We start from the raw sequence: 25466 nt of genomic DNA, 5'->3' as shown, positions 1-25466 counted from the left end.
TCCACCCCTTGATTCCTGGACCCATGGATCCTGGTTATGGGAGAAATAGCACCATAGAGTGGATGCTGATTTAGAGCATACACAGCCTCCTGGAGAACATTGCCCCAGGTATTGCCACCGAGTTAGTGCTGTAATTGAGTCTTCAAAATGCCATTCCACTGTTCTATCAATCCAGCTGCTTCAGGGTGATAGGGAATATGGTAAGACCAGTGAATTCCATGGGCACGTGCCCATTCCCAAACATCATTTGCTGTGAAATGGGTTCCTTGAACAGAAGCAGTGCTGTGTGGAATGCCATGGCGGTAGATAAGTCCACGGATGGTAGTTTTGGAAGAAGCATTGCATGCAGGAATGCAAACCCATATTCAGAGTATGTGTCTATTCCAGTTAAAATAAATCACTGCCCCTTCTGTGGTAGAAGTGGTCCAATGTAGTTAACTTGCCACCAGGTAGCAGGCTGGTCACCTTGAGGAATGGTGCCATATTGGGGACTGAGTGTGGGTCTCTGCTGCTGGCAGATTGGGCACTCAGCAGTAGCTGTGGCCAACTCAGCCTTGGTAAGGGGAAGTCCATGTTGCTGAGCCCATGCATAACCTCCATCCCTACCTCCATGGCCATTTGTTCATAAGCCCATTGGGCAATGACAGGAGTGGCTAGGGAAAGGAGGCTAAGCATTAGCCACAGAGTGGGTCATCTTATCCACTTGATTATTAAAATTGTCCTCTGCTGAAGTCACCCTCTGGTGAGCATTCATGTGGGACACAAATATTTTCATGTTTTTTGCCCACTCAAAAAAGTCTATCCATATACCTCTTCCCCAGACCTCTTTGTCACCAATTTTCCAATCATGTTCCTTCCAATTCCCTAACCATCCAGCCAAATCATTGGCAACAGCCCATGAATCAGTGTACAAACGTACCTCTGGCCATTTCTTCTTCCAAATAAAATGAACAGCCAGGTTCACTGCTCAAAGTTCTGCCCACTGGGAGGATTTACACTCACCACTGTCCTTCAGGGACATCCCAGAAAGTGGCTGCAGTCCTGCAGCTGTCCACTTTCGTGTGGTACCTGCATATCATGCAGAACCATCTGTAAACCAGGCCTGGGTTTTCTCTTCCTCAGTTAATTGATTGTATGGGACACCCCAAGAGGCGAAATCTGTGGGCTGGGAAAGAGAAGATAACATGGCGGGAGTGGGGACCATGGGCATATGGGCCACTTCCTCATGTAACATACTTGTACCTTCAGGACCCGCTCGAGACCTATCTCGTATATACCACTTCCACCTTCTTATGGACTGCTGCTGTGCCTGCCCAACTTTATGGTTTGGTGGGTCAGACAATACCCAGCTCATGATAGCCAACTCAGGTCTCATGGTAACTTGATGGCCCGTGGTTAAGCGTTCAGTCTCCACTAAGGCCCAGTAGCAGGCTAAAAGCTGTTTCTCAAAAGGGGAGTAGTTATCTGCAGAGGATGGCAGGACTTGGCTCCAAAATCCTAAAGGTCTGTGTTGTGATTCTCCTATAGGGGCCTGCGAAAGGCTCCAGACAGCATCTCTATTTGCCACTGAAACTTCCAGCACCATTGGATCTGCTGGATCATAAGGCCCAAGGGGTTCAACTTGCACAGCAGCCTGGACCTGTTGCAGAGCCTCTTCTTATTCCAGTCTCCAATCAAAACTAGCAATTTTTCTGGTCACCCGGTAAATGGACCATAGTAGCACACCCAGTGAGGAATGTGTTGTCTCTCAAATCCAAAGAGACCAACTAAGCGTTGTGCCTCTTTTTTGGCCGTAGGAGGGTCCAAATGCGACTTATCCTTCACTTTAGAAGGGATATCTCAACATGCCCCATGCCACTGGACACCTAGAAATTTCATTGAGATGGAAAGACCTTGTATTTAGTTGGATTTATCTCCCATCCTCTCTCAACACAAATGCCTTACTAATAAGTTTAGAGTCTTTGCTACTTCTTGCTCACTAGGTCCTATCAACATGATATCAATATATTGGACCAGTGTGATGTCTTATGGGAGGGAGAGACAATCAAGATCCCTGCGGACAATATTATGACATAGGGCTGGAGAGTTGCTATACCCCTGAGGCAGGACAGTAAAGGTACACTGCTGGCCTTGCCAGCTGAAAGCAAACTGTTTCTGGTAGTCCTTACTAATAGCAATTGAGAAAAAAGCATTCGCCAAATCAACAGCTCCATACCAGGTACCAGGGGACATGTTGATTTGCTCAAGCAACGATACCACATCTGGGCAGCAGCTGCAATTGGAGTCACCACCTGGTTAAGTTTACAATAATCTACTATCATCTGTTTTTTGTACAGACCCATCTGTTTTCTGTACAGGCCAAATAGGAGAGTTGAATGGGGATGTGGTGGGAATCACCACCCCTGCATCCGTCAAATCCTTGATGGTGGCGCTAATTTCTGCAATCCCTCCAGGAATCCGGTATTGCTTTTGGTTTACTATTTTGCTAGGGAGGGGCAGTTCTAGTAGCTTCTACTTGGCCTTTCCAACCATTACAGCCCTCAGTCCACAAGTCAGGGATCCAGTGTGGGGATTCTTCCAGTTATTGAGGATGTCCATTCCAATTATGCATTCTGGAACTGGGGAAATAACCACAGAATGGGTCTAGGACCCACTGGACCAACTGTGAGACAGACCTGAGCTAAAACTCCGTTAGTCACCTGACCTCCATAAGCCCCTACTCTGACTGGTGGACCACAGTGACGTTTTTGGTCCCCTGGAATTAATGTCACTTGTGAGCCAGTGTCTAATAATCCCCAAAATGTCTGATCATTTCCTTTTCCCCAATGCACAGTTACTCTGGTAAAGGCTATAGATCTCCTCGGGGAAAGGTGGGAGGAAGATTAACAGTATAAATTTTGGGCAGTTTAACAGGATCCTTCCCCAGGGAGACCTGCCTTCTCCTCATTCAAGGGGCTCTGTGTCTATAAACTCTCTCAAATCTGGGAATTGATTAAGGGGCCATGATTCTCTGCATCTGTAATTTAAGTTACGGTTTTATTCACTCAACCTAGAATTGTTCTGTTTATATAGATCTAGAAGAAATTTAATAGACTGCTCATCTATTTTACTTCTAGGTACCCCATGATGTATTAGCCAACGCCATAACTCTACGCGACTCAGTCTATTTTGAGTGCGTTTTTGAATCTGCCTTTCATTGAGGTGGCCACGCCCACCTTGACTTTGGCAATTAACTGCCAATACTTGACTTTTACCAGACCAACATCCGATCATCCCCATAATGTTTAAGGATTCTAATTCCATCACATCCCTCCCTACAGTAATATCTGGACTACAAAGAAGAGCAACCACAGAGCTCTTCAGGGAAGTTGGAGTTAGTCTTAAAAATTTATTCCTCACAATCCTGGTTAAAGGTGTGTCCTCTGGATGTTCCTGGGGTGGGTGGGCTGCTTTCAAATGGTAAATCCATCCTAGCATTCCAATCTCCCTAAGCCTTTGAAATCCCTCTTCTACTGTGTACCAGGGCAAATGGGACATCTCCAACCTCAGACATGCTAGGCCATCTTTTCACCCATGTTTCAACCAGCCACCCAAACAAACTGTTAGAGCCCTTTCTAATCCCTCGAGCTATAGTGTTGAATCCAGAATTTCTGCTTAGTGGGCCCACATCAATCAATTCAGCCTGATCCAACTTTATATTCCTTCCACCATTATCCCATGCCCTTTGTATCCATTCCCACACATATTCCCCTGATTTCTGTTTGTATAAGTTGGAAAACTCATGCAGTTGTTTCTGAGTATACCTTACTTCCTCATGGGTGGCACTTTGTATTTCACTTTTGGGGGCTTGTGATTTTAGTCTAGTAATAGATCTCAAAGAAAAGAGAGATGGTGGGGGTGGGTAGGAGAAGGATTAGAAATGCCTTTCAAGCTAATGACTTCAGGGCTTTTCCTTGCATTTTCTTCTGGCAAGACAGGTTTAATCTCTGCAGGCAGGGGTTGGAAGGCAGTTTCCTCAGGGCAGACTAGAGGCTTGGCAGAGCGTGCTGGAGTTTGGCTGGCACCTACCTCAGGGCTGGGAGGAGGTCCAGACTCCCTGGGGCAGGCCAGAGGTGGGGCAGGGCAGGCTTCAGGTTGGCTGGTCCCCACCTCAGGGCAGGAAGTTATTTCATACTCCCTAGGGCAGGCCAGAGGCTGGATGAGACAAGGCTGACAAGGTGTGGCCTGGACAGGGCAGGCCATGGCAGGCTTATCTGGTAAAGTCTCAGCAGAATTCAGGGTTCCAATGTCTCCACCAATATTATCACCATCCCATATGTCTCCATCCCAATTCTCTGGATTCCACTTTTTTCCAATCAATACCTTCACTTTATCTGCAGAAACCCTGCGGGGTTGAGATTTTAGTTTCCTTTCTAACTCCACTACTCTTACAATGAGAGTCTGAGTTTGGTTCTCAGATATTTCGAGCCTGTGGCTACAGGACACAAGGTTTTTTTTCAGAGCACACATAGAAACTTTCGCATCATTCATGTGGTATTTAAGTTTGAAATTTGAATCCTTTAACTCATCTCTTTCTTTTGTAACAGTATCCAGAGTATCTTGGAAGAGCCAGCCAACAGCATTATACCGTTTGACTCCACAAAACTCTTAAGGTGTTGACAACACTCTCACCCAGATCTTTGCTTCTCATAAGCGTGGAAGTAGGGGTATCCAGTGATGCTATTTTCTGTATCTTGATGGCCAGCCCGTGCCAAGGACTGTTAGCAGCCTCTTCGTTATTGGAAAGGGAGTCACCAGTACCCTTGAGTCCAATTAGAGAAGAAAGACAATTGCAAAACTCCCAGAACCACCTCAGGCAACTCATGTTTAAGACTTTGTTCCTCAAGAACCACTCCCAGTACCAAGCTTTATTAGTCAGGGTTCTCTACAAAAACAGAATCAACAAGCGATATCTGTCAATATATGCAATTTTATGAGTCTCTCACATGCCCCTGGGGATGCACAAGTCCAGGTTCCGCAGGCAGGCTGTAACCAGGGGCTCCAATGAAAGTCCAGTGAAGGTTCTTGACGCGTTCTGGGAGATGTTGACTGTCCAAAGATGAGCTGGGAAATTCTCTCCCAATGCTGGAATCACTTCCCCCTTTAAGGCATTCAACTGATTGGATAAAGCATCACTCATGCTGATGGCAGTCTCACTGACTGATGTAATTATAATCAGCTATCTATGATTTACCACTGCAGTAAAGTCAATGGTGACTAAAGTCCATATATGTCCTTGTATTACAGTGAGCCCAGTGCTAGGTTGACAGACAACTGGGCACAATTACCTGGCCGATTTGACACATTAGCCCAACCATCCCTGGGCCCTAGGCAGGAGATGGGTGGTGTTCAAATGGGGAGGGAAGGAGAGTTTAATAAAGGCCCTGGGGTGGAACAGTGCCCGAGGGCTGGGACTGAAGGGACACTGTCCACCTGTGGGCCAGATGGGGCAAGGGCAGGAGGTAATTACCAGATCTGGATTCAGAGAGGGTTGTGTGGCCAGCCAGCCCAAGGTGACCCAACTCAAAGCAGCTCGGGGCCCAGGTGCCCTGACCTCACTCTCCTCCATCCCTCCAGCCTGCCCGTTGGGGAAACCAGAGAGCAAGGGGTCTGTGGGGGCGGCGCACACAGGCAGCCTCCCGGCCCAGAGGACAGGGAAAGGGAGTGGACGCAGGGCACGCAGGTGGGAGAGGTGGAATCAGAGGCTGCTGGGAATCCAGCCCCTACTGTCTGGTGATGCTTGTTGCCCAGTGTTGTCATGGCAGCCGCAGCTGCGTGGCTCCGCCCTGGTGACTGGTGCTTCCCAGGCATCCCGTGAACGCCGGTGTGCGGTTTCCCATATGCCCCTGCTGCTTCTGCAGGTTGCTCCTCCAGCAGGCCAGGAATTCCCACGCCTCTTCAAGCCTGCCTTCCAAATCTTCGCCTCCCTCGTGTTTCCATGTGGAAAGGCCGCTCGCCCCTCGGGCAGTGGCTCCAGAAGCGGGAGCTCTCTGTCTTCCCACACTGGTACCCTGACCCTCTCGCCCGTGCTTGCTTCGCTCCGCCTTGCGTGGCGGTCCCCAGCCTGCACCCCTTGCCTTCCATCACCTGCCAGTGGCTTCTTGCAGGACAAACTCGATGTCCCGTCTCGGTATTTTGCTTCCATCCATTGCTCTATGTAGTGCCTTGTAAATAGTGGGTGCTGGATGAAAAGTTAAATTCCAAAATTATGCGAAGGCCGTGCTACCTTTAAACTGTGGGGAGAGGCAAAGAAAGAGCCCCCTGATCCTTAAAATAAGCACACTCAGTATTTTAATTCAGTGTTAAAAACATTTCTTGTTGTTGAGAATAATAAAATAGCTCACGTTATTTAGCTTAGAGTGGAGCCAGTGTGTGAGCTTTTAACATTCATAGTAGTAGAAATACTTGGTGGAAAATGATATCTAGGTTATTTTATTATATTTGCTTATTTTTATTCAAAGTGTCCAGTCATTTTTAGTTCAGCCTAAGAAGCAGTAATCTGTGCCATCGTTGGAGGGATTTACTGTGAATTGATCTGATTTGTAAAGAGCCATGTGTGCTGTATGCTGTGGACTATTTATGGAATTCTTCAGGAGTGATTTTGACACTACTTTCATCTTATTTACTGACCTTAAAAATTATTATTCCAATGTAAAATAATCTCCACTTTAGTATTTTCTTGTTTTTGAAGGTTCTTTATGGATGTTTGTCATTTAATTCTCATAACCAAACTATAAGGTGGGTAAAATCCTTTTTTTTTTTTATCACTTTATTTCACAGATGAGCTGATAGACTGATGGATGTTAAGTAACTTAACAAAGGCCAAACAGTTCAATCACAGAGCTCGAACCCAGGCTTTCTGACAGAAATCTAGGGATCTTTGAATTGTACCATGTTGCCCTTTATTTGTTGTCTTCACATGAGCAACCACTTTAGTCCAGTAATTATCTACCTTCGTAAGCACACTTTATTTAAAAAGAAAATATGATAATAGATAGTTGCATCTTTTGTTCTGCAATTTTTTCCCTCTGGATCTTGAAAATTGTCTATAGGTATACCCCACCTTAAGAAAACCTGAAATTCGAAAATCTGAATGTGAAAAATATGAACCATTACCAGATTATTTACAGGATTCTGTAGCATTTTCTTAAAATTGTAAACCTCCTTATCTGATTAAATATTGTATTTACTGAACTTTGACCTTCTTCTCCGGGACCACATCCTAGGCAAAGTGGCTTGCCTTTCTTTTTTCCATCCTCAAATCACAATATGGTGTTTCTTGAAGACTCAGGAAACTGCTGACATTGCCTGGGTGCAGCCTTGCTCGTGCAGTTTTGCACTGCCGGACTTGAGGTCCAGCAGCCCTGAGGGACAGCCAGCTTCTGAGTGAGGCCCGCGGTGCCCTCACTGTGATTCCAAAGTCCAGAAAGCTCGGAAAAGCAAACCAATTTTGGTAACTCATTTATCACTAAGGCTTGACCAGATCTGCGGCATTCGGTGTGAAACCTTCCCTGACTTGAAACGTGGGGTTCATATCGATTCCTCTTCGTGCGAAGGGGCCTCGGTTCTTCTGATGGAGTGTTTCTCAATGGGGTTACGGGTACCGCCCCGCAGTTTCTGGGGGCACTGAGTCCCCCAGGTCTGGGCCCTGTTTTCTCTTCTCCCGTCACGGTCTGATTTCAGAACGCTGCGTGGCTCTCGGGCTTGGGGAAAGAGACTGTGGACTGGTCTGACCTGACGCAAGCCGTCCCTGCCCGCGGGCCAGGTCCCAGCAAGGTCCCTGCAGAGCTCCTGCAGGCCAGGCCTCCCTGCCACCCGCCAGGAAAGCCTGGCGTGGGGGTGGGGGTGCCCCTGGGCCGCGATCACCGGTCACCATCAGGATGTCCTCCAGAACCAGCCAGGGGCCCCCAGCTCCAGGCAGCCAGGCCGTGGCCGCCGTGGGTCCTGAGGAAGACGAGCCGGGCAGGTCCTCCTGACGTCACCAAGCCCGGGTGCGCCTTCCTGCCTCCCTTCCTCTCCTCCTCCTCCTCTTCCTCCTCCTCCTCCGCAGTTTTTAGCGCTGTCGCAGGTTGTCCCTCCGGCCTCCCAGCATTCAGTGGAGGAGCTGGCGTCGGCCTTCTGAGAGACGAGGAATCCGAAGCCCAAGTCGCTTTTCCTGGGAGGTCCGGCTCTCAGCTGCAGGCCCCGGGCCTTGGGCTTTTCCGATTCTGCTACCTCGATAGGCCCTCAACGTTATTTTTTTATTTGAACCAAATTTACGGACTCACTCACTTTTCAAAACCCAGTTCCGGGGAAGCCGCAGCTGTTGCTCGGATACCTCGGACACATCCTGGAACCTCCCTGTGCCTCGGTTTCCCAGGCCCGAAAACGGGGCTCCTAATCCTTCAAGTCCTAAGTGAACTCATCCGGGCACTGTGCCTGGGGGCCACGGGCCGCGGTCCCGGGGTGAAGCACTTCCCCACTCTTCTGTGCCCCCCCATCCAGGGAGGTGCGCCGGGGTCTCCCCGTCTCCTGTGGGGCTCGCCCCAGGTTCTGGTTCCTGCCGTGCCCTGCGAAGTCCTCACGGGCAGGGCCGCGGCCCGTTCGTCCAGGCTCGAGGCCCGCGCGCGGCCTGGCGCAGGCCGTGAACAATGGGCGCTTGTGGGGCTCTGTCCGGTGGAGACGGGCGGTGCTGGGGGCTGGGGCTGGCGGCCTCGGTGCCGCGCTGGGCGGCGTGGGTGTCCCCGGCCGCCAGCGTGTGCGTGCCCGCCCGAGAGCGGGTACCAGGCTGTGTCTCTGCGACTCCAAAACATCTGGACGTAGCCTGAAAAGGAGAGTCAATCAAGTGTTCTCTAGTCTAAATCTTAAAAAAAAAAAGGGTTCAGGCAAGATGCAGGTGAGGATTCTCCTCTGACGTATTGGAACTGGAAGCAGTACCTGTGAGGCTGGCGTATTGGGTCACAAGCCATCGGGCCTCTGGGGCAAGTCCAAGAACATTAAGGCATTTGCCACCTTCTCGCCCACGTAAACCTTGCCGTGGCCCTGCGGCGTTGTTCGGTGCACCTCCCAGTGGGCATTGTCCCTTATCCCTCCCTAGACAACTGGCACTACCAGTCTCGGCTCTGAGGTTTCCTCCACACCAGAGAGGCCCAGAGGGTTGAGCTTCGGGGGAGGTTGGAAGCTGCGGGGTGTGGGGGCGCAAGCTTCTCAGCAGGGTTGCTGGAAGTTTCAAGAGTCGAGGAATAATTCAACCCTTTGAAAAGAGGCTCCAGACGGTTCTTTTGGGGTTTCCCAGGGGCCAGCATCTCAGTTACCAACGGCCTGGTGACAGTTAGCTTTTCTCTCCCTAAGTTTTCCCAAATGGTTTTATTTTTTATTTATTTATTTATTTTTTAAAGATTTATTTATTTATTTAATTCCCCCCCCTCCCCTGGTTGTCTGTTCTCGGTGTCTATTTGCTGCGTCTTGTTTCTTTGTCCGCTTCTGTGGTCGTCAGCGGCACGGGCAGTGTGGGCGGCGCCATTCCTGGGCAGGCTGCTCTTTCTTTTCACGCTGGGCGGCTTTCCTCACGGGCGCACTCCTTGCGCGTGGGGCTCCCCCACGCGGGGGACACCCTTGCGTGGCACGGCACTCCTTGCGCGCATCAGCGCTGCGCATGGCCAGCTCCACACGGGTCAAGGAGGCCGGGGCTTTGAACTGCGGACCTCCCATATGGTAGACGGACGCCCTAACCACTGGGCCAAAGTCCGTTTCCCTCCCAAATGGTTTTAAATGCGAAGAAACATAGAAGGTGTTTCTAAGTCTACCACGTCTCTTTTCTGATCCATTGCTGACAAAGTGGGGAGTGGGCAGAGGCACCATAAGCCAAAGAATCTCTCATTTATCCTGCCAAAAAATCTGTTCCGCATTCTGTCTGCTAGGCATCTTGCGCCTTCTCCTTCAGGCTGAATAAATTAGGTGCCGCCCTTTGAAAGGAAGGACCTATCTGGCCCAGTCCTCTTGGTTCCTACCTTTCTTGAGGAAAGATATTCATCTTGTTATGCTGAGCAACAGGATTATGGGTGTGGCGGAGCCAGTTTTGTTACCTGCTTTGAAATACCGACCCTGTCAATTTTGAGTACATGTGACAATCTTAGGCAGGAGAAGTACTGGCTGAAAAAATAAAACAGCTGCTTAGCTTTTCTTTTCTTTTTTAAAAAAATCATTGTTTTTAAGGCAAAAATTCAAATGGCCTAGCATATACAATTATATATCTTTTTACTGTAGAAAAGATCATCTGATGGATTATCAGGACTGACAAAAATAACTATTCCAAAATATAGAAATGCAAAAAGACTAAACTTTGCAGATCATGAAACTCTTCTGAATCAATGACTATCAGTGGCTTTATCAACGGAAATCAAATTCAGACTTTAGTTCGGACAAATTGAATACTTATTTTTATGTGCCAGAAAATCTGACCTAAAGATCCCAGGAACCGCTGGCTGCCACTGTGACCTCTCTGAGCAAACCACAGCTTCAAGGCACTGAAAATCGAAAGCCCGAGATGCAAAGTGGGTGGTGCAGGTTCAGGTGCTTGTTACGCTTGTATCCTCCACCTATGTGTTATGTGATTGCAACTTGGAAGAGTTGACATCAAATGAAAGGGGATGGTAGAACTGTTGTCATTTTCTTGTAAATATAGAGCTACAAAGAGCCTGAAAGGACACTGAACTAAGTATCATTTTAAAAGAGACATTAATGAAAATCATTCCAAAAAGATGGTCGAAGGAACAAATTTCATTGTAAAGCATTTTTAAAAATTAATAGGTCATCAAAGTATAAAAAAAAGAAAGGGTTACACAATGGATTGTGTTAAAATACAATAGTATTAAGACTGTTTTACAGAACACCATACAACGGAGGTTTGCTGATGCTTGATTTGACATTGGGCAGATAGCTCAGCGGAGGCCAATGACCCCCTGTGGTGAGCCCCACCCCACATGGACCCCAGGCCCCAGGCTGCACCTCTGGAGCCGGAAGAGAAACCCTGCGTGGGTGGCTGCTTTGGGTCAGACACTGGGCTAGGAGCTGTGCCCTTTGCTCTTGGCTTTACCCCCTTGGGGGTAAATTGGGCAACTTGGGTTTACAGATGGAACAGGTGAGGCTCAGAGAGGCGGATTTACCCAAGGTCACATGTCTGGGAAACAACAGAGCCAGTATCTCAGCCTTGGTTTGTTAGGTTCTAGAACCTTTCTGCACAACCCACAGCTCATGGTGTGAGCATAAACGGAGATCTGTGGAGGTTTTTTTTTTTAGATTTATTTATCTTCCCCCCGCCCCCAATTGTGCTGTCCGCTCTCTGTGTCTGTTCTTTGTGTGCTCTCTGTATCTGCTCCTCTTCTTTTTAGGAGGCCCTGGGAACCAAACCTGGGACCTCCTCTGTGGGAGGGAGACACCCAATCCCTTGAGCCACCTTCGCTCCCTGCTTGTTGTTTCTCTCATTGCGTTTCCTCATTGTGCCTCCTCTTTGCATCATCTTGTTGCTTCAATTCACTGTGCCAGCCCATCACATCAGCTCGCTGTCTCGCTCCTCTTCTTTAGGAAGCACCAGGGACCTCCCATGTGGTAGGCAGGCAACTGCTTGAGCCACATCCGCTTCCCAAGGTTTGTTTTTAATAACTGAATACCTTCTAACTGAATTACGATACCTTCTTGCTGTGAGACTGTTCGCATTATTTCAGAAATGATTGCGTTTGATCTGCTTTTCTTCCACAGGCAATGGTTTCTTTCTGTTTGTCTTTGTTAAAATGGGGATGAATAGATATCTATTTTAGATAGCCAATTCGTAGCAGCTTTTTTCAATACTTTGTGCCATCTGGAAGAACAATTGTGATTTGATGGCAGGATTGGAGGCGGGCAGAATAGCTTATAAGTAGTTGACAGAGGAAAATTTCTGAGCTAGTTGTTGGCTTTTCATAAGCTGAGAGGGTTTTTAGGGTGCTTGTAATATTTCTTCTTCTTCTTTTTGATTTAAAAGAGAAAACACGATGGCACCAGCAGTGCTTCTGTTGTAGAGATGCTTATGGGATGAACGTTTTGTGTTATGCTAGCGGTATTAATAAAACAAGGTTCCTAGAAAATAGCAATCTGAAGGGAGTAAGAAAGACTGCTTGCAAAGCAAGTACTTCCAGTAAGGTAACCGCTGATACTTCATAGCACAAATGTGTGCACATTGTTTTTCTCATACTTTGTCCTCATTCTTCATTCTGGCCTTTCCAGTTAATTTGCAGTATCGTGTTCGGTCCATTGATTTTCTTTATCCGCCTTTCTTTTGGAGGATTATTCTTGAGCCCGGATGTTAGAGAGTGAAACCTGAGGTGTAGCTGGGGGGACACCGCTGGACAGAGACCTGGCAGGAAGTACTTTCACACATGTGTCATTTGATTCTCACAGCTCCGAGGTGGGCAGAGCACAGGTAAAGCTTCTGGGAATCTTACGGGGTGAGAGCTTTCTCATCCTCTCAGCCATCCCAGGGCAGGTGGAGACCTGAGCTCAGTCCTCATGCTTCCCGGGGTGCTACTCTGCCTCTCACATTGCTCCAACTTGGGAAGTTATGTGCTTCATTGAGATAGGAAAGCCTGGGATGAAATGATACAACTGTCAAAGGCAAGTACAAGATGCATTTCCAACTGCCGGGGCACGTGGCTGATTTCCTAAGAGAAGGACGGAGCCCATTTTCCTGGTGGTTTGTGTGCCCAACTGACTTTTCCACTCCAGGTCCTTCCGTTTGACACTGCGGAGTAGCACTGACTGTTCCTGAAGGCCAGCTCTCAGACCTTTTGCTCTGTCTAGCATTTGAATGGATCTGTGACCCATACGTGCTTGTGTAATATCATGCATCCCTCACTTGAAAAATAGTTTTGCACCAAGTGAAAATGATGACATGTATCACTGAGTTATGCAGATCTTCCAAATGTGACACACTTAATTATATAATATCAAAAAACCACATTGGTTAATGTCACCACCAATATCATCAAAGAAATCTTTAAGTATTAAGAAGCTGTCAAGTTTGCAGAGGTAGAAAGGTGAATTCAAGTTTTCCAAGGTTGTGTTTTTCACGTAAAAGCTCAAATTTTATCTTTGGCAACAAACCCTGTTGATTGTTTTTCTTGAGGGGACAGGTGCACTTCATTCATTTTTGAGAAAATATTTGCAAAATGCTTGTGTCTGAATAACTTCAGTTTGTTGGTCAGTTGTTCTTTCAAATAAAAACGATGCACCATGAAAAAATGCAGGTGGTCCAGCTCACAACTCAGTCGCACAAGTGTTTTCCTTTGAGACACCGCTGTCCTTTGGTGTCCTATAAAAATGCTTCTGTGTGCTTTTCTTTTTGTTCTCCATGATACTATAAAGATGTGCCTATTTCATTTGCAAATAGATGCATGTACAGAAGCACACCTACACGCTTGTCCAAAGCAGGTGAAGATGCGGAGGCTGCTGGAGTCACCGCTGGAGCGCAGGAGCGCTTTGAACTGAGGCCTCCGCAGCTGGTAGCTATGCTAGAAGCCAGGCAAGCCGAGGCGCTTGCCCAGCGTGAGGACGGGGACTTGCCAGGTGTCCTTACTGAGAGAAGCAAAAGCAGGTCAGCCGGGTTTCCAAGGGCGGAGGTCTAAGACGTGACCTCTGCAGGAGAGAGTAGAGAAAGATTCAGAGTCCACAACTCTTCAACTAAACCTTTAGTTATGGCCGGAACATGCTTTCAAATATGCTGCTTTAGGAACAATACAATCTATATAATATATATTTATGTTCCTGAACTAACGCAGACTTTAAGTCTGCAAGGAATGGTAAAAACGCCAGTTATAGTTTATATTTCCTTTTCCCTCCCAGATCATTTTTCTTTTAAATGGAGGGTGACTTTTTCCCCTATCGCAGGCTTCACGGTTTTCAGAACTTTTAGCCCTGCTTTCTCTCTACTAATAAGTTATGTAGGTCCTTTTGGAAGTTATTGTTTTCTTTACACAGGAGAGGAATCATGTTAGAAGCCAGCACAGGTCTTGGTCCTTGGCATTGCAGAGGTAAAGAGAGGAGACAGATCTGTTCTCCTCCTAGGACCGCAGTAGCCTGGGCGCCAGGGAGCACCTCCAGTGCTGGTGCTTGTTGGCAGACGTGGGTGGGGAGGAGGGAGCCTGGGGCGGGGACGCTTCCGGGGCAGGGCAGCTGCCTTCTCCCCTGCCCATCCCTAAAGGCTCGGCCCTGGCAGCCGGCCCCAGTGGGGGCGGGGAACCCTGAGGTTTACTTTCCCTTTCTCTTACATTTAAGTCTTCCCTACCATGTTTCTCTACTTCTGTCATCAAGTGAATACAAGAATAACCAATCAAAGTGACTCCTAACTCTAAACCTGCAATGCAGGCTGTCTGCCGTTTAAGAAACTTGGGAACAAGAGTTTTGGGGGATATTATCGAGCTGCGAGGTGACGGTGAAGGATGAACTGTCCTTCCATATTTTTTACTTCAAGCTTTTTAGTTCTTCCTTTGCAACTTATTTTAACATCAAATAAGGATCCAGGGGTAGGTTCAGAACTGGAGTTACATTTTAATGTCGTTTAACTCCATTAAAATTTGTGTAAAAGCTTAATATCTAAGGAGTTGCTGCCAAGCAAGCTCAAGAGCCTTGGTTTTCCAGGGGTGGGGGAAGCAAGGCAGAGCAGCCTGCGGGAGGCAGTTCAGAGATTTTTTAAAAGCCCCGCAGACTTCCTTAACAATGGAACCTTCTGCTGGAGAAAGCGCCTTCCCTCACTATCTGTAAAGGTTAAAGCAGAGAGTGGGTGATAACTAACATGGTTATTGCAAAAAGGCATCTTGCACTAGAGTTGTAGCTTTTTCCTGCTTCTGTAGAGAGGTCTTTAAATCTGAGCCTCTCGGCAACCCTGGAAACGGTGTCCTGCTTTCGATTTTACCCTTGCAGACTTTGAGTCTCGGGTAAGGGACAGGTTTAGGATGACACAATCCTAGCTCGGGTCTTTTGACATCCAGGGCTCATGCTGCTTTCCCAGGAGGAAGGGAGACCAGCTCAGCCATTGCGACCCAGAATATGAGCCGGTCTACAAGTCGCTGAGATTGGGATCTCCGAGTGCCTTTCTGTTCGCTGGCATGCATTTTCAGTAACGTGCTTCTGTGGCTAACCACAGACCATTAACAGCGAATGTGCCTGTGGTTAGATGACTGGGAGATCCAGTCCCTGTCGGGAGGCAGGTTGGAGCCGGCTTCCGCGGATGCCACGTCGCCGTGGAGCACTGCGTAGGAGCAGACGCAGCCCGGCGTGCGGAAGTGAGAGACAGGACTGCTCTTTCTGGAACAATGGCGTTCCTGCAGCCGGTGAGGTAGTTACAGACAATTGCAAATAGCAGCTCTGGCATCTGCTCCGAGGGCAGCCTGCACATACCTTCACTCTGGATACCAGTGCATGTCACTGGAGGCATCTTCCTTCCCTAAGTTTCACCTCGTAAGGCCTTAGCACCACTGAACGGTGTTTTGAATATCAAATGCAGAGCTTCCTGGGGTGGGGGGTAGGGGCTGCTAGGGAACCCTGGGAGCCTATGAATAATCATTTAACGACAATAACAATAGTAATTCTCCCTGCTCTTTCCTTAGGTATTTTAACCTGTTCAAAGTGCCTCATTTGAATCTTACCTTACTTAAGGTTCCTGGTTGAATTATTATTCCCACCAGGCTCAGAGGAGCTGAGGCCCCAGCTGGGAAGTGAGGATGGGGAAGGGGAGACCTGTTCTTTCTCCCTCTGCTCCTCCTCTGATTTCTTTCATTAATCCTCATTCGTTCTTTTTTTCCCCTCTCCCCCCCTCCCCATTTCTTTTCTCTACCCCTGGAATACCTCCTGGAATGGCACTCCAGAACCATCTCTTGTGGCAAGCCATGCCTTTTCTTTCTTTCATCTTAAAATACCATTTATTTTCTTCTTACCGTCCTGTGTCACGCCTGCAAGGCTGTAGAACTTAAATGTGTTCGCACAGGTTTGCACTGGGCCTGCTAGCCCAAGCCTCACGCTTCTCCCGTCTTCAGTTTTGTGTCTCATTTCCATTCCTGGGTCCCCACTTGAGACTGCTGGAACCTCTCTCTGGCCTTTTCATATCCTAGCACTTCTCTTTTTGGCCTCCTTGCCCCAGCAGACATGCTGGTTGTCACCAGGCCAGCCCATCTGTTTTTCCTGGATGCACACTGCAGTGTCAGAAGCTCGGCAGGCGTGGGTTCAGCCTCAATGCCTGGCCGAGGAAAGTGTCCCCTCTGGGAAGGAGACGAGGGCCAGCGCACTGGTATAGGACGTTTACCTTCTTCTTGTACGCAGGTTCTCTTTGTGGCACAGTTGCCACTTAGGAGCCCCTGCTGCCAGCAGAAAAGCTTCCTGCCCTAATGTGCTAGTTCTGCTTCCAGCAGCATCTGCCCCGAAGGTGGCTGTTGTTGGCCGCACTGTCCTCATGTCCCCACAGAGCTCTGGCCGAGGGTGGTGCAGCAGCAAGGTCACACGCTTGGCTCTGAGGGTCCTGGATTCGATCTTGTATGTGGATGTGGCACATGCTCTCTGAGCCTGAATTTCCACGATCTGTAAAACTGGATTAAATGAACAATACCTATCCTAACTGCCTTGTTCATTGTAGAATCAAATGAAATAATGTATGTGAGACTCGGTGGACTACAAAAGCCCTAGAGAAGTGTTAGTTTGTTCAAACTCCCAATACAGTACCTCCAGTGTAGCGCACCGAGCTTGTTTCTAGGCTCTGGCTAAAGAACAGTGAGGAAAACAAAACTAGCAAACCAGAAAGATCCTTACGTTCTAGTGGGAGATGGGCAGTGGACAAGTCGGCAGGTCAGTGTGTTCTAAAGAAAATGAAATGGGGACCAAAGAGGTTGGGTGGTATGGGTGCCACTTGGGGCATTTGCTGTTGGCGCCACCCTGCTTAAACTGGAGTCAGGCACTGTTTCCTCCAGGAAGCTTCCCCGGATTATCCCAGGCTGTGGTTTATTGAGAAAGTGCGAGGTGCCAAGGATTTTCCTCTGTGTTCTCTCTAATCCTCCCTCTACTCTAAATGCCAAATGCCAAGTGTTACTCACTCTGCTTTCCTCAGCAGGAAACCCTGCCCAGAGAGAACAGCAGGTGCCCAGTGTCACAGAGCTATAGAGTGGTAGAAGGGGTACTAGAGCCTGACTCCAAAGCCTCTGCCCTTCCACCACCTGTTCTTGAGCCATCTTGTTGTCCCAGGGCGCCTTTGGAAGTTTGTGTTGGGAGGGTTTCTCCCTGCTTCTGAGCTCCTGCAGGAAGGGGACCTGGGGCAGTGCCTGGCATGAAATAGCGGCTCATTCCAAGGTTGCTGAATTTGTAATCTGCTCCAGACCCTTGTCATATAAGTGGCGGTCACAGATTTCCATTGATGGGGTCACGGAAATTTGCTTAATGGACTGCAATGGGAATGGTCAAGTTGGATCTTTGGAGGGAAAATAAAGGTTATTTCATGTGAAAAATTGCTTTTGACATTAGGCCTTTCTTTCCAGAGGCCTAATGACTCTTGAAAAGTCTTGCCTCTCTGCTTCACCGTGAGCAAGCAAGCTGAGATCCACGTGCACAGCCGCGGAACCTCGATGTACAGTTGTTAGGTGACAGGCAGCTGTGCTGGCTTCACGGAGCTTTGGCCCTTGTGAGGTGCTGGGGACGGAATCACGTCCCCCGCAGAATGCTGGGGACGGAATCGCGTCCCCCGCAGAAGGCACGTTCAGGTCCCCCTGCCTGGTTCTGTGGACATGAACCTATTTCTCAAGAGGCCCTCCGAAGATGCTACAGGTTATGCTGTACCCAGACTGGACGGGGTGGGCTTCGATCCAGGATGGCTGAGGTCCTTGAAAGCAAAGGAAATGGGGCACGGGAGGAGAGCCGCAGGCAGGAGCAGGAAGCCACGAGTCAACAGACCCTGGAAGAGAAAGCAGAGGCCCTCGCTGTGTGACGGGAAGGCCAAGGAACCCAAGCAGGATGCCACCAATCCAGGTACATTCCTCTGTGCAGGCCAACCCACTGGTACTTGTCAAGACGGCTGGGAAGCTAAGACAGGAGGGCTGGCCATTTTATACCTGGAAAGGCTGTAGCATTTAAGACACGCTCCTATGCTTGCTTTTGAACAGGAGAAGGATAAAATTAATGAGGCCGAGGCCCTGTGCAGCCAGCAAAGGCCTGGCATTCCAGTCCTCTCAGCTGCTCCAGGGGCTGGAAACTGAGTCCCAGGAGGAGCCCTCCCTGTCCGTCCTGCCAGGAGGTGTTCCTCTGTTCACCGGCTTGAGAAACGCCACCGCCAAGTAACACGCTAGTGTCCAATTTTAGTATCATCCTGCTTCGTGAAAAGAAATTAGGGCAAAAGTGACTACTTAGACTATTCCAGAACGCCGAGTGTTAGATATGTGATTCCATTTCAGAGAGAAAAGCTGAAGTCCGCATTAAGGCCAAAGAGAAGAAATGCATCAGGAACAGAACCAGTGCTAGAACTTTGTTGAGACTAGAATGTTCTACAAAACAAAGAACTTTGATTAAAAACAGAATGTGACTGCCGTTCAGAACACTAGAAAAGACTACTCAGGGTGCTCTAGATCCTGACTGCAGCCAGTTGAGAATGTTAGCAAGTCCATCCATTTATTCTTTTTCATCCATTCAGAGTTAGACGTTGAACATGTACCAGGTCGAAATTACTAAGGCAGTGGTGAAGTCGGTCACAGTCCATCTCATGGAGAGCCTGGCAGAGCACGTGGGCCTAGTGAGCACGAGGTCTGTAAGTACCCCAGTGGCATGTCTGGACCACCTGGCACATAGCGCGTATTTGGTAATGAAAATGAGAGTTCCATCTCTGCAGAATTTTTGCTGATGAAGAAAGACAGTGGAAGGATTTGAAGTCTTTGGTGTGCTTGCAGTCTGGGTATTGATTTCTAGTTTCATTTCATTAATGTTTGATATTTAAGTTTTTCACTTTATGATTCTAATCATTATGTACCCAATACCCACCAATATTTAATTCTCTTTATTTTAAAGACACAGGTTCCCTTGGCTAGCGCTTTTGTTTAGACTGTTTCTGTTAGTTGTTGCTGTGTGGACGGGGCCCTTTGCCAACCGCACCAACATCACCTGGGCCCAGAAGCTAGTCCAGAGCGCCAGCCTTCCCTCCGCCCCGCCGGCAACGGCCACCGCTTTTATTAGTGCGGCCATCTGTGTCCCATTAGGCCTCGCACCTCTGTCACACAGGCTCTTAGTCGTTATTGCTTGTTGAAGGAACAAATGAATGAAAGAATGAATGTATCATTTTCTAGGAAGCCAGTCATTCAAAAGAATTGAAATTTAGAAAGAAAAAAAAAAGTCTTCCTTAAAAAGGTGAGTCCCTGCTACTATTTGGCTTTTATGGAGCTTAATCCCTGAAGGGTCTCGCTTGACCAGGTTGTTTCTCACTTCCCACTTTCTTGCTTTTCTTCCTCTTTTTCCTGGTATTTAACTGTCAGATTAAACTTAAATGGCATTTTGAATAAAGAATCAAACTACAGAATTTCACTTTGGAAAATACCACAACTCAGGTGCACAAATATCCTTTTCAATTGCATTTTAAAAATCAGATCACGAGACTTTCAATTTGTTTTATTTACGTGAGTGTTCATAAAAAGTGCTACTATTACATAAATGTACTCTGAGCAGTATTTTCCAATGGATTCTGGGGTGGAGAGTCGAATGGGGCACAGGGGGCTTGAAGCAAGGTGTTGGATGTGGAGGGGCCAGGGCTTCCTGGCTTGGAGATGAATATTCCACCAAATGATTCAGCTGAGGGTTGACTCTCAGCCTCACACTCTGAACTTAGTTGGAAAGAGCCTGGGGGATAGTGCAACAGGTCACCAGGGACAGTTACCGGGGAAACACATCTGTCGAGCGCTGCTTCCCGGCCCTGGGCTCGCGGCCACTGCTCCCTTGCCCCATCAGCGGCTGCGAGCCAGGCGGTTCGGGTCTTCCACGAAATTGGCAAGGAGGAGTTTTCTGTGGGATTTTTAAAGCTCTTCTAAGAGAGTGAAATTAGGGGCTGGGAGGTGGGGAAAATATCTTTCAGCTATGACTGCTGGAATATGTAGCACTGGCCTTGATGGAAATATTTTTCTTTTTTTTAAAGATTCATTAAGAAAAAGAATTCAGTTTCTGATTTATCTTTTTCCTTTCTTTGTCCACACAGAACAGTTTCTTATTTTTTATATCCTGCCTCATTCTATAAAGGGTTTTAGATATCTTCTAACACTTGAGTTAAGCTTTCTGGAATTGTAAAAAATATATATTTCCCTCCCTCCCATCCTTTCTTCCTCTCTTTTTTCTTTTTCTTTTTCCTTTTTCTTTCTTAGTCCGTCTCCTTCCCTTCCTTCCTCTTCTTTCTTCTCTCTTTCTTCCCTGAAAGATGGTGCTTTTTCACTGCCTACCTCACTTTTTGTTTTAATGACATGGCAGGAAAGTTCTTTTGCCCAACGCTTTTTCCACATCTTTCAGGATGATCATGGTAAATGGCACTGCCTGACTTTTGAGTGTGAAATCATCTTCCATATTTGGAGAAAACCCTGCTTGGTCATGATGTATTATTCTATTTTATTGAAGGCTTCGATTTGCTAAAATTTCATTAAGAATTTTTGTATTTATGTTCCTGATGGATATTGGCCCTTCTTTTTTTGTAAAGTAGTTGTCTGGCTTTGATATAAGCATACTGCTGGCCTAATACAATGAATTGAGAAATATTCTTTCCTCTTCAATTATCTGGAAGAATCTGTGTAGAACTGATATCATTTCTTTTGAAATGTTTGGTAGAATTCACCAAATTCTCAATAATAGAACAAGAGAATGGTTATCTGGACCTAGGGCTTTCTGTGTGGAAAGGTTTCTAACTACAAATGCACCTTCTTTTTTGGGCTATTCAAATTTTTTCTTCTTGTATGTGCCTTCTTATTTTTTGTCCTTTAAGAAATTTGACTGTTTCATCTGTTATTGAATTTATTGACATAAAGTTGTTCTTAATTTTTCCTACTGTCCTTCTACACTTGATCTTAGCCAAAAGACTAAGAAGTGATCCCCTATTGTCCTTTTAATATCTGTAGCTCTGTCGTGACAGTAGTATTTGTGTCCTTTCTCTTCTTTCCCTGATAAATTTGGCCACAATTTTATTTTTTGTACCAGAAAGTCAACTTTCAGTTTCATTGATTTTTCTGTTTTTTTTTTTTTTTTTGCTTTTTCCTGTATCACAATAGATGTTGTTTTGGTTTCCTTGGCTGCTCAAGCAAATACCCTGCAGTGGGTTGGCGTAAACAATGGGAATTTATTAGCTCACAGTTTTGAGGCTCAGAGGAAGTCCAAATCACGATGTCAGCAAGGAGGTGCTTTTTCCCCAAGACTGGTGCTCGGCGCTGGCTGCCTGCGGCCCTGGGTCCCTGGCTTCTCTGTTACAGGGTAGTACACCTGGTGATCCCTCCTGGCCCCTGCCTTCTTTCTGGTCCTGTTGATTTTCAGCTTCTTGCTTGCTGTGGCTCTCTCTTTGTCTGAATTTCATTCTTCTTTTAAGGACTCTGGGGAAGCGGATTTGATCCAATGGGTAGAGTGTCCACCTACCACATGGGAGGTCCGCAGTTCAAACCCCAGGCCTCCTTGACCCGTGTGGAGCTGGCCCACGCGCAATGCTGATGCGTGCAAGGAGTGCCGTGCCATGCAGGGGTGTCCCCCGCATAGGGGAGCCCCACGCGCAAGGAGTGCGCCCCATAAGGAGAGCCACCCAGCGCGAAAGAAAGTGCAACTTGCCCAGGAATGGCACCGCACACACGGAGAGCTGACACAACAAGATGACGCAACAAAAAGAAACACAGATTCCCAGTGCCGCTGACAAGAATGCAAATGGACACAGAAGAACACACAGCAAAGGGACACAGAGCTGACAACTGGGGGGGGGGTGGAAGGGGAAGGGGAGAAAAATTAAAAAAAAATAAAGTTCTCCATTAGTAGGATTTATAGCCATCCTGACTGAGATGAGCCACACCTTAACTGCAGTGACCTCATCAGAAGGTCCTCCTTAGATTACTCTAGGTTCTTACCCACAGGAATGGATTCAGTTAAAGAATATGTTTTTCTGGGATACGTACAGCTCCAAATGACCACAGATGTGTATTCCTTCCTTTCTTCTGCTTATTTTGGGGTTTCTTAAGGTGGAAGCTGAGATAATTTATTTTCCTCCTCTTCTCCCATCTTCTCCTTTCTTCTAATATAGATGTTTAGTGCTATAAATTTCTCTGTAAGAACTGTTTTGGCTGTATCCCAGAAATTTTCATATGTTGTGTTTTCTTGTCCTTAGTTCAAAATACTTTTTAATATCCCTTTCAATTTCTTTCTTTGACCTCTGGGTTATTTAGAAGTGTATTATTTAGTTTCCAAATATTTGGAGATTTTCCAGAGATCTTTCTGTATTTGTTTTCTAATTCTGTTGTGGACAGGAAACAAAGTTAGAATAACTTGAATCCTTTGCAACTTGCTATATGTTTTGCCCAGAATATGGGTCTATCTTGATTAAAGTACCAGGTGCACTTGAAAATAAAAGTGTATTCTGTTTTTGTTGAACAGAGCATTCTAAAAATGTCAATCGGTTCAAGTTGTGAGATAGTGTTATTCAAATGTTCTGTATCCTTTTTTATTTTCCATCTTCTTGTTCTGTTTATGAGATGATTATTGACATGACTGACCATAATTGTAAATTTGCCTATTTTTCCTTTCCTTATCAATTTTTGCTTCATCTATTTTAGAGCTCTGTAATTAGGTGCATAAATCCTAGGATGGTTATGTCATCAGAAGAATTGACTCATTTGTCATTATGAAACGATTCCCCTTTTCCCTGGTAATAATCTTCGCTCTGAATTTTTTTTTCTCTGAAATTAATGTAGTCACTTCTTTTGTTCTGTTGTTTGGTGTTAGCATATCTATTTCTATCCTTTAACTTTTCCCCATCATTTATTCACAAATATTTATTCTATCCTATGTACTGGACCTTCTGCTAGGTGCTAGGCTTATTTTATATTTATTTTTATTTTTAGTAAACAACTTTATTGACATATGAATCACATGCCACTCAATTCACCCATTTGAAAGTGTACAGTTGAGTGGTTTTTCATATATTCACAAGTTGTACAACCATCACCACAGTCAATTTTAGAACATTTTCATCATTCCATAAAGGAGCCCCACACCCTTTAGTCCTCATTCACAGTGGGGAAGTTTGAGTTCTCCAACTTTGTTTCTCTTTTTTAAGATAGTTTTGGCTAGGGTGGGTCCCTTGAATTTCCATTTGAATTTTTGGGTCAACTTATCAAGTTCTGCAGAGAAGCCAGCTGGGATTGTGTTGAATATGTAGATCAATTTGGGGAGTAATTCTATTTTAACAATCATAAGTCTTTCATCCATGAATATGGGGCATCTTCCCATTTATTTAGATCTTGAATTTCTTTCAACAATATTTTGTGGTTTTCAGAGTGTCAACATTGTGTGTTAATTTGGCTTATGTTATAGTGTCTAGTTATTTGGTTGAGCAAGAACTAACCTGAGTGTTACTGTGAGGGAAGTTGGAGTTACATCATCAGTCAATTGATTGCATCTGTGGTTGACTACCTCTGCAGTCAATAAAGGAGATTGTCCTCCACAATGGGGGGAGTGTCCTTATCTAATCAGTTGGAGATCCTAAAGTGAGAACTGATGATTTCAGCAGTAAGAAGAATTTGTATCTTTCCTTCTCCTGGGGAATTCAGCATCATCTTCAATGAATTTTCAACTTGAGGATTGCCCTATGGAATTTGGACTTGTCAATTGTCACGTTCATGTGAGCCAATTCCTATAAAATTCTATATAAATTTATGTAATATTTATGTATCCTGTCCTTCTCTGGAGAACCCTCACTAAATCACAGAGTGTAAGTTTTGTACTTTTGTTCAGTTTAATATTAAGTACTTTATTCTCTTTTATGCTATTTTAAATGAAATTTTTTCTTAGTTTCATTTTTGGGTTGTTTGTTCCAAGTGTATAAAAATACCCTTGGTATTAGTATATTGACCTTTTATCCTGCAGCCTTGCTGAAATTGTTTACTAATTCTAATAGTTTCTGTAGCAGTTTGATATTATTGATGAATTCCAAAAAGAAATATTGGATTATGTTTGCAAACTGATCTTTTCCTCTGGGCATATTAGATTATATTGGATACATAGGTTTACTTGAATAAGTAATTATGTAAACCTATTGTGCCAGTAGGGCCTTGAGTCCCCACCCTTTGGTGGATGGGGAGTCACAGATAAAAGTCATGGCAAAGGACAGAGTTGAGGGTTTTTGATGTTGGAGTTTTGATGTTGGAGTTTGATGCTGAAACCTTAAGCCGGAGCCCCAGGAAGGAAGCACACAGAGGAAAGAGAAGCAAGCCCCAGGAAAGGAGGAACCCAGGAAGCCTGAACCCTCACAGATGTCAGCAGCAGTCTTACACCAACACATGAAAATAGACTTTGGCGAGGAAAGTAACTTATGCTTCATGTCCTGCTATCTACGCTCCTACCCCAAATAAATATCCTTTATAAAAGCCAACCAGGTGGCGGACTTGGCCCAGTGGTTAAGGCGACCGTCTACCACATGGGAGGTCCGTGGTTCAAACCCCGGGCCTCCTTGACCCGTGTGGAGCTGGCCCATGTGCAGTGCTAATGTGTGCAAGGAGTGCCGTGCCACGCAGGGGTGTCCCCCGTGTAGGGCAGCCCACACGCAAGGAGTGTGCCCCAGAAGGAGAGCCGCCCAGCGCAAAGGAAAGTGCAACCTGCCCAGGAATGGTGCTGCACACACAGAGAGCTGACCCAACAAGATGACACAACAAAAAGAAACACAGATTCCCATGCCGCTGACAACAACAGAAGCGGACAAAGAAGACGCAGCAAATAGAAACAGAGAACAGACAGCCAAGGTGGGGGGGAGGGGAAGGGAGAGAAATAAATAAATCTTAAAAAAAAAAGCCAACCAATTTCTGGTATTTTGCATTTGCACTCCTTTAGCTAATACAGTTCCTTAGGCTTTTCTATATGTAAGATCATGTCATCTGTGAATAGCAATAATCTTACTTCTTCCTTTCTAGTCTGGATGCCTTTTATTTCATTTTCTTGCCTAATTGCTCTGGCTAGAAAATTCAGTACAGTTTTGAATAGAAGTGGCAGGAACACAAATTATTGTCTTGTTCCTGATCTTAGGGTGAAAGTAGTTAGTCTTCCTCCATAAGAATAATGTAAACTGTGGAGTTTTTGTAGTTGTTTTCTATCAGATTAAGGAATTTGCCTTCTATTCATAATTTATTGAGTGTTTTTATCATGAGAGGCTGTTGGATTTTGTTAAATTCTTTTTCTAC

At 46.2% G+C, this 25466-nt stretch overlaps 1 protein-coding gene across 7 annotated transcripts in view; it reads left to right on the top strand.

Moving 5' to 3' along the window:
- Positions 1-25466, top strand: part of EML1 (EMAP like 1) — a 205085-nt gene that overhangs the window by 69643 nt on the left and 109976 nt on the right. For 2 of the 7 annotated variants that reach the window (XM_071213694.1, XM_071213693.1), the window contains exon 1: positions 15263-15380. The exons of 4 other annotated variants lie outside the window; for them this stretch is intronic. In XM_071213694.1, coding sequence (XP_071069795.1) covers positions 15278-15380 — 103 coding nt within the window. In that variant the 5' untranslated portion in view covers positions 15263-15277. Of the gene's footprint in view, positions 1-15262; positions 15386-25466 lie in introns of those variants that run through there. One more of the 7 variants, XM_071213696.1, reaches the window with a different exon arrangement.

The sequence above is a fragment of the Dasypus novemcinctus genome, chromosome 3 (assembly GCF_030445035.2).
Source record: "Dasypus novemcinctus isolate mDasNov1 chromosome 3, mDasNov1.1.hap2, whole genome shotgun sequence".
Classification (NCBI taxonomy): Eukaryota; Metazoa; Chordata; class Mammalia; order Cingulata; family Dasypodidae; genus Dasypus; species Dasypus novemcinctus.
The sequence above is the reverse complement of the archived record's forward strand: the minus strand, read 5'-3'. Positions and strand labels throughout refer to the sequence as shown.